A 17,801-nucleotide genomic window follows, 5' to 3' on the forward strand; every position below is an offset into this window, starting at 1 on the left:
GAGTTCAAGCCTCAGTACTGGCAAAAAACAAATAAACAAAAAACAAGAGCAACAAAAATAAACCCACACTGCTTATAACCATCTATCTAGTTACAGATCCCTCAGGCTTTTTTTTTTTTTTTTTGGCTCAGGGCCTGAGCACTGTCCTTGGACTTTCTCAAGGCTAGAGCTCTACCACTTGAGCCTCAGCACCACTTCCAGCTTTTTCTAAGTATGTGGTACCAAGGAATGGAACCCAGGTCTTCATGCATGCTAGGCAAGCACTCTACCACTAGGCCAAACTTCCGGGCCCCCCCTCAGGCATTTTGAAGGAAGGAAGATAGGAAGGAAGGAAGGAAGGAAGGAAGGAAGGAAGCTTGCCTTCCTTGTGGGCCTGGTGTCTGGTTCCATATGGTTAACAGTACAGGCTACTGTCCCCTTGAACCTCCAAAAGCACATCACCTGCAGACCAGAGGTCCTCAAGGTATTTATGCCTTGTGGGGGACACTTTTGGTTATACCAACTGGGGGCCACTACTGGCTTCTGTTAAGGACCCAGGACAAAGACTTACTTGTTCTCAATGGCATTAACACCCAGGTTGAGAAATCCTGTCTATAGATCCCACACACCTCACTCTGGCTCTATCTTTTTTTTTTTCCCCCTGGCTCCACCCCAAAATATCCACATCGTGCTTCAGGTTCCTGGACCAGACAGACGTAATCTCTGCTACTCCATCTTAAAGCAAGTTTGTTCTCTCTTATCGCTGGTACCTCCTGGCCTCTGCTGCTTAAATTGAAAAGTCAATAAGATGAAAAGTTCACTGCGGCCATACTCCAGAGGGAAAAACATACAGAAACCATTGATACATGGCACCCCAGGTACACCCTGGCTTGGGGTCATGCTTGTTCAGGGCAGGGACGCAGGGGCCGGGCTTCATCCTGGGGATATAAAAGGAGATGGAAGACTCAGGGCTTCATTCCACTGCACCGGTGAACTCGGAGTGGTTTTTCCTCTGTGAGCAGCTAGGAAATCGGCATCATGAAGTGGATGGTGGTGGCTCTGCTGTGCCTCCCCCTGTTGGAGGCATCCTTACTCAGGTGAGTCTGATGCCTGGCTGGTGGGGCTCAGAGTCTGAAGTTGGAGCCTGGAGCCTGGGAGCACAGCTGGGCCAAGAGTGTGCTGTCCCGATGTAGGAATTTCTGCTAGGGGAAAGCAGGGTTTCCTCTGCGAGTGTTTTTCGGGGCTCAGAAGTAGGAAGAGAACCAACACTGGTTTTTCAGTCTAGCACAATCCCTTCCCCTCCTGGGATAAAAATGGAGTTGATACAGCAAGAAGGAGGATGGCTACCGCCCAGGCAGCTCCAGAATGGCACGTATAGTTTTCCTATAGAAAGAAGCAATCCTGCCAGGCACCCAGTCACCCAGGAGGCTAGGAACTGAAGATTATGGTTCAATGTTCGCCTGGGCAGGAAAGTGGTGAGACTCTTACCTCCAGTTAGCTAGCAAAAGGAAGGTAAATCCTTTCTAAAATTTCTCTCAAGACTACCTGCCTCCTCCTCCCTCAATATACTGGCAGATGCCAAAATCGTCTTCACAGACACTGGTCCTTCACACAACGCCCCCGGGTTTGAGGGTAATAAGTCAGGAGAAGAGCTGGTGTCCTCGGATACTTTCCTTCCTTCTTTTTTTTTTTCTTTGTTGCTGGGCCTGGGGCTTGAACTCAGAGCCTGGGCACTGTCACTAAGCTTATTATTATTATTATTATTATTATTATTATTATTATTATTATTGCTCATGGTTAGCACTGGAGCCACAGTGCTATTGTGGTGCCCAGGGCTTCATGCATGCTAGGCAACTACTCTACCACTAAGCCACATTCCCAGCCCCGGAATCATTTTCTAATATGTATACTTGATACAGGCAGCTGGTATGAAGCAAATCTCACTCTCCATAGCTCATGTGAAGGGGTTTGGCAGAGAATTTCGGGAGAATATAATGGGAATTAAGACAGGGAAAGGGGCAAGAGAAGCAGGAATTTTGGATCTCAGAACAAAGCCTGTGTGGACCCCATGGAGAACCCTAGACAAGGGCAGACAGCAGGTCTGGAAGGAAGATAGCCAAGAGATGATAAAGGCAGAAACCATGATTCATAAGTTCCAACTCCAGTGCTTGCAGGCTCCCTTCCCTGTGTGCCTGGCATCTGAGTCCATATGGTTCACAGTGCCAGCACTCCGGTCCGGTCCGCCTTCCTAGCCCATGCTCTGTAATATCAGCTGAGGCCCCGCGGGCCACCCGAGGGGCACCCTCTTTGGGATGAACTTTGCCTTCTCTGAAATCTTTTTTTTTTTTGGTCTTGGTTGGTCATGGGGCTTGAACTCTGGGCCTAGGTTCTCTCTGAGCTCTTGAGACACAGCACCACTTCTGGTTTGCTGGAGGCTTTAATTGGAGATAAGAGTTTCACGGACTTTTCTGCCTGGGCTGGCTTTGAACAGTGGTCCTCAGATCTGAGCCTCCTAAGTAGCTAGGATTTCAGGTGTGAGCCACCAGTGTCCAGCTCTCTGAAATCTTTTTTAACAAATGCCCCGATGCCTGCAGTCTCTCTCATTTCCTGAGAGGGATTTTGGAGACATTGGAAAGTGGAGAGCCAGCAGCATGGGCAACTTCAAGATGGGGTGATGGCACGTGTCAGAGAAGTTACCTGTCCCTTCCTCCTTCCCTTCCATTCCTTCCTCCCTCCCTCCCTCCCCTCCCTCACTCCCCTCCCTCCCTTTTTTTTTTTTTTTTTGCCAGTCCTGGGCTTGAGCTCAGGGCCTGAGCTCTGTCCTTGGACTTTCTCAAGGCTAGAGCTCTACCACTTGAGCCTCAGCACCACTTCCAGCTTTTTTCTATGTATATGGTACCGAGGAATCGAACCCGGGTCTTCATGCATGCTAGGCAAGCACTTTAACTACTAGGCCAAACTCCCGGCCCTCCTTCCTTCCTTTTATATGCTAGTACTAGGCCTCGCACTCAGAGCCTTGCATGGTTTCTCAGTTTTTTTTTCTTACAGCTGGCACTCTACCAGTTGAATCCTACCTCCAGTCTAACTTTTACGCTAGTTAATTGGAGACAGTCTTGCAGGTTTTTCTGCCCCAGCTAGCTTCAAACTTTGATCCTCAGATCTCAGCCTCCTGAGTAGCTAGGATTCCAGGTGTGTGAGATCCAGGTACTTGGCTAATTTTTCTTTTTTAACTTTGGAGCAAGCATTGGGATAAGATTTCGAGCATGAGGAAAGGGGAAGAAAGATGCACACACACACACACACACACACACACACACACACACACACACACAAAAGGACACGAGAAAGACCCATGCGTCCCTCTGCAGAGTCCCCCTGAAGAAACTTAAGACCATCCGAGAGACCATGAAGGACAAGGGCATACTGGACGAGTTCCTGAAGACCCACAAGTACAACCCTGCTCGGAAGTACCAGTATGGCTTGAACAACTTCGATGACTTCAGCGTGCTGTATGAGCCCGTGGACTACATGAACGTGAGTCCTGACACTGCTCCTGCTACCAAAGCCCAGAACTCTTCTGTCCCGAGCGCAGGTCTTCTCCCAGACCATCTCCTACTGACTGGTGGACACTTAGAGCCCACTGAGAACTCGGTGGTTGTCCACACAGAAGGGCTATGGAAGGAGGGGTGGCTTGGGTTCCAGCTGCTGCCAGTCTGCTCATTGTCTCCTGGTCCCTTGGGAGCTAAGAGCCCGCCCCTGTGACCTCCAGGCTGCTTACTTTGGCGAGATCAGCATTGGAACTCCACCCCAGAACTTCCTGGTCCTTTTCGACACTGGCTCTTCCAACCTATGGGTGCCCTCTGTCTACTGCCAGAGTGAGGCCTGCAGTGAGTATGGGGTCGGAGTGGGAGGGTTGATGGGTAGAGCAGGGCACGGTTTATCCTCCCGGGGTTCTGGGGGACAATCATTTCACAGGAGAATTAAGTACACGCATGGGAATGCCTAAGCTGGAGGAAAGAAGATGGCCCTAGAACTGAGTGGCACATTTGTTCTCTCTGGGGACTGTCATGGACCCCCTGATGTGTGCCAGCCAAGCTTGCCCAGCTCCAGCTTGTTCTGCCTTACCCCATTCTTTTGAATAACCTCTACTCCTTTCTACCCTACTTGATTCTGTAACATTTAGGAAGTTCTCGCTGAGTGTCTCCACACGGTAGGAAAGAGACTGACACCCCAGCCCCTCCCCATGCCCTCTGCAGTGGTTTGTGAAGACAGTGTTCAGTGTCTGAAGGTTGTCTCACCCCTGCCGAAGCCTCAGGATTTGAGCCCTGACATCTCAGTCTAAGGGGCTCCTCGGCCACTCTCACTGCTACCTCAGGACCTGGAATGCCCAGCTTCTTGATGTGGCAGAGGCAGGGGATGGGGGGGAGCCGTGTGTGTCCACAGTCCACTGAGCCACAGCTCTATTTCCAACGTTTTTTTTTTTTTTTTGGTGGTGGTTAATTGGAGATAAGAATCCTACAGACGGGGCCGGGAGTTTGGCCTAGTGGTTAAAGTGCTTGCCTAGCATGCATGAACACCCGGGTTCGATTCCTCGGTACCACATACATAGAAAAAAAAAGCTGGAAGTGGTGCTGAGGCTCAAGTGGTAGAGCTCTAGCCTTGAGAAAGTCCAAGGACAGTGCTCAGGCCCTGAGCTCAAGCCCAGGACGGGCAAAAAAAAAAAAAAAAAGAATCCTACAGACACTTTCTTGCCTGGGCTGGTTTTGAGTCTTCATCCTTAGATCTCAGCCTCCTGAGTAGCTGGGATTACTAGCCAGGGCTCCCTGGGGACATGGAGAAGGAGTCCGGGTCACCTGGCTCTGTCATCCCTCCATAGCTCGGATCTCAGGCCTAGGGAAAAGACTGAAGCAGGAATCCCTGCAGGGCCAGATCGTCCCATCCTACACTCGGCAGCCTAACTTCTACCCTCTCCCCCTGCAGCCACTCACCCCCGCTTCAACCCCAGCCAGTCCTCCACCTACACCACCAACGGACAGACCTTCTCCCTGCAGTACGGCACCGGCAGCCTCACTGGCTTCTTCGGCTATGACACTCTGACCGTGAGCACCTCTTCCCACCCCAGGATGAGGGAGGTGGGCGGAGGGTGCTGAGAGGCAGCCTGGAGACTGGACGGGAAGTCAGCATGGGAGATTTCATCTATACGTGGCTGTGATGCTTGCTGAGGGCCATACCGCTGTGGGGCCTGGGGACACCATCATCAACCTCACACCTGGCCCTTTCCCTTTGGAAGCTTAGAGCTTGGGAGAAGGGAGGGGATTGGGTGGGGATGCTGTGATGGACAGTTAGGAAAGACCAATTGGAAGGCCCTGTAGAAAGCACTTGCAAGACCTGTGAAAAGGGGGAGGAGTGTAAATGAGGAGCAGAGCACTGAGGGGTCTCTGGACACAGGCATGGGGAGACCGTTGCAGTCAGACTTGTCACCTCCTCCTTCTTGTCCTCCCTCTAGGTCCAGGATATCCAGGTCCCCAACCAGGAGTTTGGCCTGAGCCAGACTGAGCCAGGTTACACTTTTGTCTTTGCGAAGTTCGATGGTATCATGGGCCTGGCCTACCCCGGCCTGTCTGCCGGAGGTGCCACCACTGCCTTGCAGGGCATGATGCAGGAGGGTGCCCTCTCCAACGCCCTCTTCAGTGTCTACCTGGGCAGGTGAGCAACTTGCCTGCCTGCCCCCAACTTTTATCCCAGACCCCCACCCCTGAACCTCTGAAAGCTCAATGCCTTCAGGACTGGAGGAGTCCTAGCAGGGGTATGGCTCAGCCACACTGGTTCCAGGCGCTTCTGGATCCTAACCCCATCCCCATCACTGGGTCTGACCCCAGTCTACCCCGAGTTTCCTTTGCATTCTTTACTTCCAGCTGCCATTGACTGTGGCTGCTCCCATTCTCCAGACTGCTTGGGGTGACTCCTGCATGTGACCCCAGTGAGCTCATAGCTCCCACTGCCGTTTTCTACTTTGTACCTCTTTTGTGTTATAATCTATTGCTTCATCTGCTTTGATCTATTGTTCTAGCCGGTCCTGGAGTCTTCCGGTCTAGGCTTACTATTGACTCCTTACCAAATTCGAAGGCTTCCAGAAAGCATAGGCATCTGGAAGGTGGCACTCAGCTAGCTGCCTTGCAGAGATGGCTCACACCCGCCTGCTGCAGCTTTACCCCTCCTTCTGTGGCTGAGGTTCTGCCTCTGTGTACATTCAGTCTTCATGGAACCCCAGAAATGCCTCCCAGCCCAGCACCCCAGCTCCCTGTAGGGAAAGCTTCTAGAACAGACATGAGAAGTCTTTCCCTCTCCTCTAGCAGAAAAGTAACAAACTGGGTTGGAGTGGGGCTCCTGGGGACACGTTCTACCACTGTGTGTGGTGTGGAAGGGGGCTGGCAGACTAGCAGCTCTGGTGGAGGCTGGCTCTGTGGGCAGCATCAGGGAGCTTGAGGAACTGGAAATTCTGGGAGGCCTAAACAGGAGGTCCCAGTATGAGGGGACACAGGCCCACGCTCAGGCTTCATAGTTGAAGCCAGGGAGGAGCTATTTCCCTCTGAGTCCTTGGCTACCTCTCCGTGGCTCACCTTTCCCTTTGTCTCCACAGCAAGGAGGGCTCTGATGAAGGAGCGGTCATCTTTGGAGGTGTGGACGAGAGCCTGTACACAGGGGATGTCTACTGGGCCCCTGTCACCCGTGAACTCTACTGGCAGATTGGCCTTAAAGAGTGAGTGTGCATCAGGGCCCTGTGGGGGGGGTGTGCCTTTCCCTAGAGTGGGCACCCCCCATCTCACACATGCTGGCTCTGCTGCAGCGTGTCTCAATCCTTACACACCAATCATCCGCGACTCTGGCTTGATGAATTTTTACAGCCTTCCTGGAAACTTGCCAGAAATGGATTCTATAGCCACTTGGAGGGCTTGGGGTGGGGGGGCGCCCTGGGCTGGTTTGAGGAGACTCAGTGGGTCCACCTCTGCAGAATCTCCACCTTGTTCAAGATAAGACCCTCTGCACTGTGGCTGTGGGAAGCAAAGCCCAACCCTGGCTGTCCTGAACTGTCCTGAGGCTGCCATTTTCCCCCTGCATGCAGGTTCTTCGTGGGTGACCAGGCCTCTGGATGGTGCTCTCAGGGTTGTCAAGGCATCGTGGACACAGGCACCTCTCTGCTCACCGTCCCTCAGAACTACCTGAACACCCTGATGGAGGCCATCGGAGCCCAGGAGAACGAGTACGGAGAGGTGCGTATGGCAAGAATGTCCCCCTTCCCCAGGGGAGGCCAGCCCAGAGGCATCTGTGAACTCTTTCTGGGAAGATCTGAGTTATTCGGGTCTCCAGGCTTCTAGCTCCCCTAGGGATCAGTGGAAGAGGCACGGGTGGGATGCCTGGGGCCTGGCAGGCTGGGGCCTGGAGGTTGATAGGTGTAAGGCAGGAATTCCTTCGAGCTGCAATTGCTCAGGGAAATGGAACAAAACCTTCTTGGGCTTTTGTGTTAGAGTGAAATAACTGGAACATGAAGCAAAGCAAGAGAGTGACAAAGGACACCCTTTAATTCATACTGGGCCATGGTTTCCAGCTGCTTTCTATCTGAACCCAGTGAAGGGTTGGCCTAATCAACTCATTCCTGCTAACTTTGGGGGACCAGTGGGGCTACTTTTTCTATACATTTATATATATTAAAAAAAGATATTTGCAGGCCAGCACTGTTGGCTCATGCTTGTAATCCTAGCTACTTGGGAGGTTGGAATATAAGGATTGTGGTTCAAAGCCAGCTGTGGCCGAAAAGCCCATGAGACTTCTGATGGCAAAAAGCCAAACGTGGAGCTGTGGCTCAAGGGCTAGAGCACCACTCAAGAAAAAAAAAAAAAAAAGCCAAATCAGAGTGCCAAGGTTTTTTTTTGACAGTCCTGGGGCTTGAACTCTGGGCCTGGGCATTCTTTCTGAGCTCTTCAGCTCAAGGTTACCGCCCTACCCTTGGAGCCACAGTGCCACTTTGCCATTTCTCGTTTTCAAGTGGTTAATTGGAGATAACAATCTCACAGACTTTAGTGCCCGGGCTGGTTTTGAACCGTGATTCTCAGATCTCAGCCTCCTGAATAGCTAGGATTACAGGCATGAGCCACCATGCCCAGCATAGAGTGCCAGGTTTTGAGTTCAAGCCTCAGTACTAGCAAAAAAGAAAAAAGAGGAAGTGTATTTGTATTTGCAGAACTAGGGCTGCTTATCAAGAGGTAGAATCACAAAGGTATTTGCAGAGAATGCAGTGATTCTTGCTGGGCTGGGAAACATTTTTATGTCTTCCCCCAAATCCATCCCGTCTGTTAGATATTATGAGATGTCTGTTATAATCTGCTGTGGAATGCTAGTGAAAGTCACACAGGATTTCCCGGGAAGCCGAGCCCCCTGGTACAGACACAGGCGGGGGGTGCCCAAGTGGCAGGCTGAGGAGGGCCCTGTTTCTCTCTGCAGTTTTTCGTGAACTGCAACAACGTGGACAGCCTGCCCACCCTCAAGTTCCTCATCAACGGTGTGGAGTTCCCTCTGCAGCCCTCTGCATACATCATGGAAGTAAGTCCTGGCCCTGGCGGGTGGAGTCTCCAGGATGGCAGCATTGAGGAGGGGTCTACAGCCAGAAAGGCTCCACCTCCCTGCCTTGTGCCATGCCCCAATTAATCACAGCACTGACTCATTTGCCCCAGACCACCATCCATCATCAGTGATTATTGCTATTCCTAGGCAATGTGCCTGGGCTACGTACTTCACCCTCATTTGTATCCTATGAGTGAAAACGTGGAGGATCAGAGAGGTGGAATCACTGATCTAAGGCCACACAGCTATGGAGGAGGAAGCTAAAGTTAGCATCCAAGTTGGTCTGGCTCCAAGGTTAAGTGAACAGACTGCAAATCAGGAGCAGGAAAGGAGCATGTAGGACAAGAAATGCCCACCGTAGGGAAAGGTAACCAACCCCACAGAGGGCTGCTGGAAGCCTGGGCAATTGATTTGAGAATTCTTCCCATCAGCCCCTGCTCTGATAGGCCTGCTGGCCTAGGAGCGCAGTCGCTGACCCAGGGTTGAGTGGTGTCCAACTCGCATGAGCCAAGAAATTCCTTTCTTTGTTGAGCAGGAAGATGACTACTGCATGGTGGGCATCCAGTCTATTGACCTCACCTCCCAGGATGGCCAGCCCTTCTGGATCCTTGGAGATGTCTTCCTCAGGTCCTACTATTCCATCTTTGATGTGGCCAACAACAGAGTGGGCTTTGCCACTGCTGTCTAGACTTCCTGCCTGGAAACCTAGGCTCCCTTCTTCCTCCTAGCTCCCACCACCACCCCATGAAATACTCTCTGTCCTTTCTGTCTGGATCCAAGACTTTCTCCAATAATAAATAGATCTCACATTAGTCAGCTTGTGTGTTCTGGTTTTGTGTTGAAATTGTGGGGGTGGGCGACGGTAAGGTGTTCCTGAGCTCAGGGAAGGGGAGAGTAAGAGTCAGGGTGGCTTCCCCTCTGGTCAACTTGAGTGGCCCAAGGTTTGGGTCACTGAGAGTCTAAGAGAATCAGTGCCTGAGGCTGGGTTTGGAGTTAGACTCCTATACCTCAGGGCTGGTGTTTTACCACTTGAGCCACAGCTCCCGCTTCTGATATCTTGGTGATATCTTGTGACTCTTGGAGTCAAGAGTCACATGGACTTTTTCTGCCCGGGCTGGCTTCAAACCATGCTCCTTAGATCTCAGCCTCCTAAGTAGTTAAGATTATAGGCATGAGCCACCGGCACCTGCAGGAGAAATGCTTTGCTGACCCACTTCGCCAAATCTCCCTGGAACTATCTGCACCAACTTAAGACCTCATACCTGCCCACGCACAGTGTGGGGGGTGGAGTAGATCCACAGCTGGGTGCCACTTTCCTCAGCTGTAAGTGGATTAGTGGATTGGAATTTTCTGGAGGATGCACTTGCATCTTAGGTCCTTCAGGAGGCGGCACTGCCAGAGGACTTCAAAGGGCTGAGGCTGAGGCACACTGACCCTTTTTTTCTTTTCCTTTCTTTTTTGCTGGTTTGAACTCAGGGCTTACTTGGTTTGCTTACTATATAGCCATGCTATGTCACCAGCATGGCTGTTTTTGTTTCCCCCTGATTATTTTAGAGATGGAGTCTCTCAGACTTTTCTGTCCTGGCCAGGTTCAAGTATCAGTCCTCTGGATCTCAGCTTCTTAAGTACAATTACAGGTATGAGATACAGATGTCAGGCTTAGACAGATGGTATTCTTGTCCAAACTCCTATGTATGGCCTAGGACTAGTATGTGAAGGAGGGATGGCCTCCAATGTGGACAAGAGAGGGAGATTTACTTGAGTTCTATGGAAATCAAGCCCACTTGTCCTAACCCTTTCATTAGGGGTCGGTCCATGTAGACTTCATTCTCTCCCTCTTAGGGCTGATGAGCAAAACCCTCACCAATCTAAACTAACATGGTAGGAGAAGGAAAAGGAAGGAAGGAGGAACCCTAGAGAGGAAGAGGAACTGAAGGAGGAGGAGGAAGAGCAGGAGGAGGAGGAGCAGGAAGAGCAGGAGGAGGAGGAGGAGGACCAGGGGAAGGAGCGGAAAGTGGAGAGAAAGGGAAGTAGAGAAGGAAGATAAGAAAGAAGGAGAAAACGAGGGAGAGGAGGAAGAGAAAAAGGAGAGGAAAGGAGGAAGAGAGGGTGAGAAGGGGGAAAGGAGAGAAAGCCCAGGAAGATGGTTTAGCATCCTTAACTGCAACAGGGAGGTTGACACAAAGGCAGATCAGAAAGAGTCTCACCAGCATGGTGCGGGGGGGCAGCAAGTTGTGGCTGATGAGAGAAGGAAAATGGAGAGGTCGGGGCCGGCAGGCTCCTCCGGGCAGGAGGCGGGAGGGGACCCGGTGCCAGGAGCGTTTCCATGGCAACCGCCTGGGACGCCTCTTCCAGATCCCTAGAAACACGTCCTGCCGTAGGCGCCTTCTTGGGGGTCAGACCGGTCACAGGATGGCATCGGTGACCGAGAGGAGAGAGAAAACTTGAAAAAGGGACAGAAATGAACGAAAGTTCCAAGTCCGCAGACAAGTTCCGGTAGACTTTGGCAGGACTACAAATCCCGGCGGGCTTAGCGGGACTTCCAGGAAGGACTACGCTTCCCAGTGAGCACCGCGGGGGGCTGGCGGAGCGGGGGGGGGGGGGGGGGCGGGCCGCGGGGGGCGGAGTCGGCTGCGGGACTGGTGCTGCCCTCTGCCGGGCGCGGCGGGAAGTGGGCGCTGAGTGACAGCCGGAGCCCGGGTGCCGGGCGCGGGGCTCGGTGACAGCGGAGGCGGCGGCTACAGGCGGGACGCAGAGAGCGGCGTCGACGCGGACGGCGGCGGGAAGTGCGGACGGGGGCGGGCCTGCCCGGTGGCGCGTAGCCCGAGGAGCCCGGGAGCGGGCGGCGAGCGCGGCTCCGCCGCGGGTCGGACACCCCAACTTGGGACAAGTTGCCGGAACCTCCCGGCGCCGGCGGCGGGCGGATTGACCTTCAGGGCGGAGGTGAGCCGGCCCAGGGGGCCCGGGGCGAGCGTGGGGGCCGGGACCCCCGCCCAGGCCCCTGGCCTCCGTCCTCGGGTCCGGGACAGGTGGGTGGGGGGGCGCGGGCCGGAGCGGGCGGGAGCGAGCCCGTCCGGCCGTGGGCGCGCTGCGCGTGGCCGGGCGGAGCGGCGCTGCCGGCGGAGCCGGGGCCCCTCGCCCCTCCCTCGGCCCGGGCTGGGGGGCGGCTTCCCGCGACCTTATGTAACCGGGCGGGAGGGGCCGGGCGCGCTCGGGCCTGGCGGGCCGGGGCGTCGGGGAGGAGGGCGGTGAACTGGAAAAGTTTGCGGGGCGCCGGGCCCGGCGCGGCGGGGCCGGGGGGCCGGAGGCCGGGGGGCCGCGGTGGCCGGGGGTGGGGGCAGTGGGAGGGCCGGGCGACGCCCCGCCCCGGGGGCGGGCTGCGGGGGGCGCCCTCCTCCCTTCCTGCCCCCCTCCCGCCTGTGGAAGCCGTCGCCCCTCCGCCGACCCCCCTCGCGTGACGCCCCGACCCCGGAGACCCCCTGGGACCGGACCCTCCCCCGGGCCCCGGGCCGGGGCTCCCCTCTGCCCGCTTCTCGGTTCCGGGCTCGGCGCCCCTCGACCCTTCCCGGGCCCGGTCTGGCTTCACGCACGGCCGCCCCGAGCGGCTCCGGGCTGCGCGAGCAGGTTCGCGCCGCAGCCGCCGGGGCGCCGGGGCGGGAGGGCGCCCGCGTCGGCCGGGCCGGGGCCCCCGCGCCGGGGAGGCCCCGCGGTCCCGAGGGGGGGCGCTGGGTCGAGCGGGGAGGGGAACCGGGCCTCTGGGACGTGGCCTCGGGCCCCTGCGCCCGCCCTGGCCCAGATTCCGCCGGCCCGGACTTGGCACCGGCTCGGGCAGCCGGGGGTGAGGTGGAGGCCGGTCTCGGGTTTCCCCCCCCCGGGGCAGCCAGGTGCCGAGGCCGTCCGATCGGAACGCGGAGGCCGGGCTCCCGGCCCGCCCGGGGCCAGCTCGGGCCCGGTGCTCCCTGGCTAGCCGGGAAAGCAGCGCAAAGGAGCGCGCTGGCCGGCGTGGTGGTCTTAGCTGGTGCTGGTAGCCTGCCTCGGTCTCCCCGTCCGGGGAGGATGGGCAGGCAGGTGTCCGGGGGCTGTTTGGGGTGGTTCGGAGAGCCTGCGCCGTCTGTGGCAGCCCAGCGCATGTTTCCTCCCTCTCTCGGGTTCAGGGGTGCGGAGCCAGCCCCGTTGATCCCGGGTCCCCTGGAAGAGGCACAGTGTAGCAGCGAGATGGAGTCCCAGCGGAGGCCGCTGGGCCTGGGACCGAGAGTCACGGACGGCGGGCCGGAGCCCACTGAGCCAGCGGCGGGGTGCCCACGCCCATGGCAGCTGGGGAGTAGGCGGGAGGGGACCCCACCCCTCCGGTTTAGCTGCCCTTGGAGGGTCTGGTTTCTGGCCCTGCGCCCTCCAGGGCTCTGTTTACGGCCGATTGCTTGGCGCTGGGGGTTTATGGAGTTACTTAGCACCTGCCCCCACAGGGAGTGGCCCAGCCACCCCCTCGCCGCTGTGCCTTTTCAAAGTCAACTGGGTTTCTGCAGGCTGCAGGGGTTTCCCCTGACCACAGCTGGCACGAAAGCCAGGTTGGGCCTTTGTTCTGGGGATGGACGACAGTCAGCACTTGGGGCCCTGCTTGGGGCTGCCCTGGAGATGACAGTGGAAATTGGGTTGGCCTCCTGTGATGGGGGGCAGGGAAAGAGAGTTCAGGTTGGCAGAGCTGCCAGGAGTGTCCCAGTCCCAGGCTGCAAGGAGCCTGTGTTCACCGGCCTGTGAGGAGGGGGACCTGAGACGACCTTCTCCTCCTCCTCCTCCTCCTCCTCCTCCTCCTCCTCCTCCTCCTCCTCCTCCTCCTCCTCCTCCTCCTCCTCCTCCTCCTCTTCCTCCTTCACCTCCAGCTCCACCTGAGGGCTGTGGTGAGGAGTGAGGGCGGAGCTGGGCCTGGTGTCTGGTGAGTACTTGCCTTACCTCTGGTGGGTGTGCGGCTTGTGTTGTCAGTGCAGTTTGTTTGGGTGGTTCTGTGTATAGGAATGTAGGACCCTCTTGCCTCTGAGCCACAACGCATCCTATTTATCAACAGCATCATGTCTAATAAACAGACAGTAGATGTCTCCAATTATTGTGTGTTAACTCCTTGATGTAGGTAGGAGCCATTGCTGCCAATACAGACTCAGAGAAGCCAAGTGCATTTCTGAAAATCACACAGCCTGCAAACGGCAGGATTGGGGTTTTAAGCTGGTCCGACCAACTCCAAAGTCCAAGTTCTTAATCTCTAAAGAATCCACTTCATGATTTCCCTGGAATTCGCTTTAAATGTAGGGGTGGGAGAACACCTTTCTTTTCCTTAGGTGGGGTTTCCTGCCCTCCCACCTTTCCTCTCTCTGGGTCTCTGCTGACCTTGGTGAACAAAGGACTCTTGGGGAGTTGCCGTCCTGCCTGGCTGGAGATGGAATTAGTTTTGGAAGAGCGTTTCAGGTCTCTTGGGAAAGAGGAGGGGGCATTCCTTACCAGTTTTCTTCTGAGCCCAGGTTTTTACAATGGACTTCATACCAAATAGCCCACAGGACAGGGATGTCCTCAGCAAATGTGGAAGAAAGGCTGTGGGTATGCCCCCCTCCCCATTCCCTCCACTGCCTCTGACCTGGCATGCAGTGGGGCTGGGTCCTGCTTGGCCTGAGTTTCCCAGGAACCCAGGTCACCTGTGGTGTCCCCTCCACAGCAAACCTTCTAAAGTTCTCTGCCCAAGGTACCAGGAAGGGCACCAGGCTTCAGAAAGGGAACAGTGGGCAGGACGACAGCTGGGGTCCACAGAATGGAGGCTGAACTAGACTGGCCCTGGGGAGGCAGTGGGAAGTTTCTTGGGACAGCCGCTCTGCACCACGCACTGGGCTAAGTGTGATGCAGTACTGTTGAATGCTGATCCTGTGGGACCAGCTTATGCTGGTAGCTTATGCCTGTAATACTAGCTACTTAGACGTGGTGATGGAGGTGAGTAGGCTGTGATTCTAGGTCAACCCAGGCAAAAAGTTCATCAGCGATATCCCATTTGATGAACAAGAAGCCCGGCACGGCGGCATGCGCCTGCCATTCTAGCTGCGTGGAAAGCACAAACAAGATCATGGTGCAGGCCAGGCAAAAGTGAGACCATATTTGAAAAGTAACACAAACCAAAAGGGTTGAAAGTGTGGCTCAAGTGCCTAGCAAGTGCAAGACCCTGAGTTCAAATCCTAGTCTTTTTTTTTTTTTGCCAGTCCTGGGCTTGAGCTCAGGGCCTGAGCACTGTCCTTGGACTTTCTCAAGGCTAGAGCTCTACCACTTGAGCCTCAGCTCTACTTCTGACTTTTTTCTATGTATGTGGTACCGAGGAATCGAACCTGGGTCTTCACGCATGCTAGGCAAGCACTTTAACCACTAGGCCAAACTCCCGGCCTCAAATCCTAGTCTTACATAAAGTAGTGTCTACCCAAGAGTGAAGGCCAAGTTCACAACCCACACGGAATAACACATCTTCAACTCTTGCAGCTCATGTTCCCATCTCTCCTTTCCTAGTGAGGACATGGGCATAGCGTAGCGAGCGCCCAGAGAGGGCTGGAGACTGTGGGTTGGAACCGGCCTCCCTGCCCAGCCCTGCCCTGGACTGTGATGTCACTGAGGGCGGAAATAAAATCCCAGTGATAAGGGAGGGTCTGAGACTTATCTCTGCCCACAGGAAATGATTTACTGCGGGTGAGATCAGAGGGCAGCTGAGAGGCAGATGCGACGCCACGGGCAGGTCATCTCCATGCATTCTGCCCTTTTTCTTCTCCCCAGCCACCCTCAGAGCGGTTTAGGTGCATGCTAGGCAGGCACTCTATACTGAGCTGTCCCAGCCCCTGTACTGAGACTTAAGTGTGAGCCTGAGGAGGAGGAAAAGGAGACCTGGCATTGCTCATGCCCTGCCCAGCTTTCTCTGGGACAAGCCCAGGCATCTTGTTGGTTTCTAGACATACAGTCCGGGGGGGGGGGGGTCCCAAAGCAGGATGTGATGATATGAAGAACCACCCAGGAATTCCAGTAGATGCTCTGTCCAGAAACTCACTGGCCACAGTCCTCATCTGGGCCTCCCCTCTGTAAGGCCTCCTGCCTTCCAGCTGCTAGGTTTCCTGGCTGGGATCCCCCCCCCCCCCCCGCCCGCTGTGTCTGGAAGATAGCCTTGAATACACAGGCTGCCTAGTAAGTCTTCATGAAATGGATCCATGCAGGCAGACTAAGTCCCTATTATCGTGTGCCCAGGAAGGCTGGTATTTGACTGCTATCTGAATCATATTTCAGTCATATTTATGAGGACATAAAAATGCTTTACCCATAGTGTCTACCCCTGCAGGTGCTTCTTCATCTAATACCCAGGACCTCACACAACCCCACAGGCTCCTGCGCTTGGCCTCCCCCTCACTGCAGAGATCCAGGCCCAGCCTCTCTGGCTTGGGACTCAGCCTGTACTCCCCCTCCCCCAGTGCTACCTGTGGGTCCATGGGTCTGTGGGGCAGGACTCCCTCTTGTTTGCTAAGGGAAGTCACAGCCTAGCTTCTGCCTTGTTTATAATTGGCTTGGGGACAGCACCTGCTCAGCCCCTCGTGGGGTCCAGGGAGGTGGGAAGTAGAACAGGGCTTCTAGCAGGGACTGGTGGGGGCAGCAGGTAATAAGTAAGCACATCCATGACTCTTTGCTCTGATTACCTCTTGCCAGCCTGGAGAGCTTAGGTTTTTGTTTTTTTTTTTTTTCCTCAAGGCTAGAGCTCTACCACTTGAGCCTCAGAGCCTCTTCTGGCTTTTTTCTGTGTATGTGGTACTGAGGAATCAAACCTGGGTCTTTGTGCATGCTAGGCAAGCACGGTACCGCTAGGCCAAACTCCTAGCCCCTCAAATTTATTTCTTAATCTGTTTTGTACCTCCATTTGGCATGTTTAGAGAGTTGGATGACCAAGGCGTTTTGCTTAGAATGAACCTCTATCCAAGATGGGAACCTTTTTTATCTTTCCCCCCAAGGGCCGGTTGGATATTTATACGATTCATGGGCCATACAGAATTATCCATAAAGGCAGATGGGATAGCTGATAGAAGCCGTCTGCCCTATCACGTACTGAATGGTTTCCAGGGACATTGTAGACCTTCCTGCCTGTGTTCCAGGGCCTGCTATGTGTCCAGAGGAAGATGAGATGCTGTGCAGATGGATGCAGATCCCTGCCCAGGGCCAGGAAGGACGATGTGAGGGGCTGGGGCATCCTGAGCAGGGTGGAGAGGCAGGAGGCTGTGGCCTGTGTTGAGAGGCTTCCATAGGCCTTACCGTGAGCTCCAGCCCTGTGCCTAATTATACCTTGCCACCCTCCCCCTCCCCCCCCCTTTTTTTTTTGCTTAATTATAGTGTTTTTCCAAGCCAGGTATGAGAAGAAAATGTTAGAACTTATGTTTCTATTTACCTACATCTCATTCTTCTCTCTTCATTGTGAAGGATAGCATGGTTGCTGAAAAGAGCATAAATATACACGGTGTAAATGTGAGCCTCCAGGCAAGGACAGCCTGAGCTCCAAAATCAGCCCCAGCCCCCTTGGAGGTACAGCTATGCCTGCATCCCTGCGCAGCAGAGCTTGTCTTTGCCTGACTTTGAATTTAATATAGTCAAAAGGCAGTGGACGTGTTCACGCCAGTGTGGTGCATTTTCTGCATAGTTGTGTATTTGTGAGGCTCACCTGTGTGAGTGTGTGTGTGTATGGGTAGGCACAATATCAAGGCTGTAGGAATGCCAATCTGCTCTGCCAAGGTCCTCCATCCCTCCCTCCCTCCCTTTCTTTTTTCTTGTGCTAGTCCTTGGGCTTGAACTCAGGGCCTCGCTTTTTGGGCTTTTTTGTTCAAGGCCAGGCCTCTACTACTTGAGCCACAGCTCCACTTATGGTTTTTTGTGGTTAATTGGAGATAAGAGTCTCATGGGCTTTCCCACCTGGGCTGGCGTTCAATGGTGATCCTCAGATTTCAGCCTCCTGAGGGGCTAGGATTACAGATATGAGCCACTGCGCCCCGCAGGTCTATGGTTTTATGCACATAGTATGGCATCTTATTAAGGGGCTCACTCATCTACAGATTTTAGTCCCCAGAGAGGGCCCTACGGCCATTCCCCCACGAAATGCCAAGGGTTGGCTGTGTAAGCAATTTTGGAGGAAAGAAGGCTATTCCAGGGGTGGCCAAAACGTC

At 54.7% G+C, this 17,801-nt stretch overlaps 2 protein-coding genes across 2 annotated transcripts in view; both read left to right on the forward strand.

Moving 5' to 3' along the window:
• Positions 1–791: 791 nt before the first annotated feature.
• Pgc (progastricsin) lies at positions 792–9,371 on the forward strand. Its single transcript, XM_090355305.1, has 10 exons — positions 792–857; positions 1,002–1,076; positions 3,348–3,513; positions 3,749–3,866; positions 4,960–5,078; positions 5,486–5,685; positions 6,620–6,739; positions 7,103–7,250; positions 8,479–8,577; positions 9,134–9,371. Exons 2-10 carry the CDS (start codon positions 1,018–1,020, stop codon positions 9,284–9,286), a joined length of 1,182 nt encoding a protein of 393 aa, XP_090211431.1. The 5' UTR covers positions 792–857; positions 1,002–1,017; the 3' UTR covers positions 9,287–9,371.
• A 1,901-nt stretch (positions 9,372–11,272) lies between these two features.
• The window catches only part of Tfeb (transcription factor EB), a 40,343-nt gene continuing 33,814 nt past the window's right edge, over positions 11,273–17,801 (forward strand). The window contains exon 1 of the mRNA XM_090355691.1: positions 11,273–11,541. The gene's annotated coding sequence lies outside the window, so the exon portion shown is untranslated. The remainder of the gene's footprint in view (positions 11,542–17,801) is intronic.

This window comes from Megascapheus bottae, chromosome 22, assembly GCF_031878675.1.
Source record: "Megascapheus bottae isolate mThoBot1 chromosome 22, mThoBot2.hap1, whole genome shotgun sequence".
NCBI classification, from domain to species: Eukaryota; Metazoa; Chordata; class Mammalia; order Rodentia; family Geomyidae; genus Megascapheus; species Megascapheus bottae.

Excerpts from the sequence above, each read along its gene's own strand:
- Pgc (XM_090355305.1), top strand. The coding sequence starts at position 1,018 with ATGAAGTGGATGGTGGTGGCTCTGCTGTGCCTCCCCCTGTTGGAGGCA. Across the intron at positions 5,686-6,619 it reads TTCAGTGTCTACCTGGGCAG|CAAGGAGGGCTCTGATGAAG; the intron begins GTGAGCAACTTG and ends TTGTCTCCACAG. Across the intron at positions 8,578-9,133 it reads CCTCTGCATACATCATGGAA|GAAGATGACTACTGCATGGT; the intron begins GTAAGTCCTGGC and ends TTTGTTGAGCAG.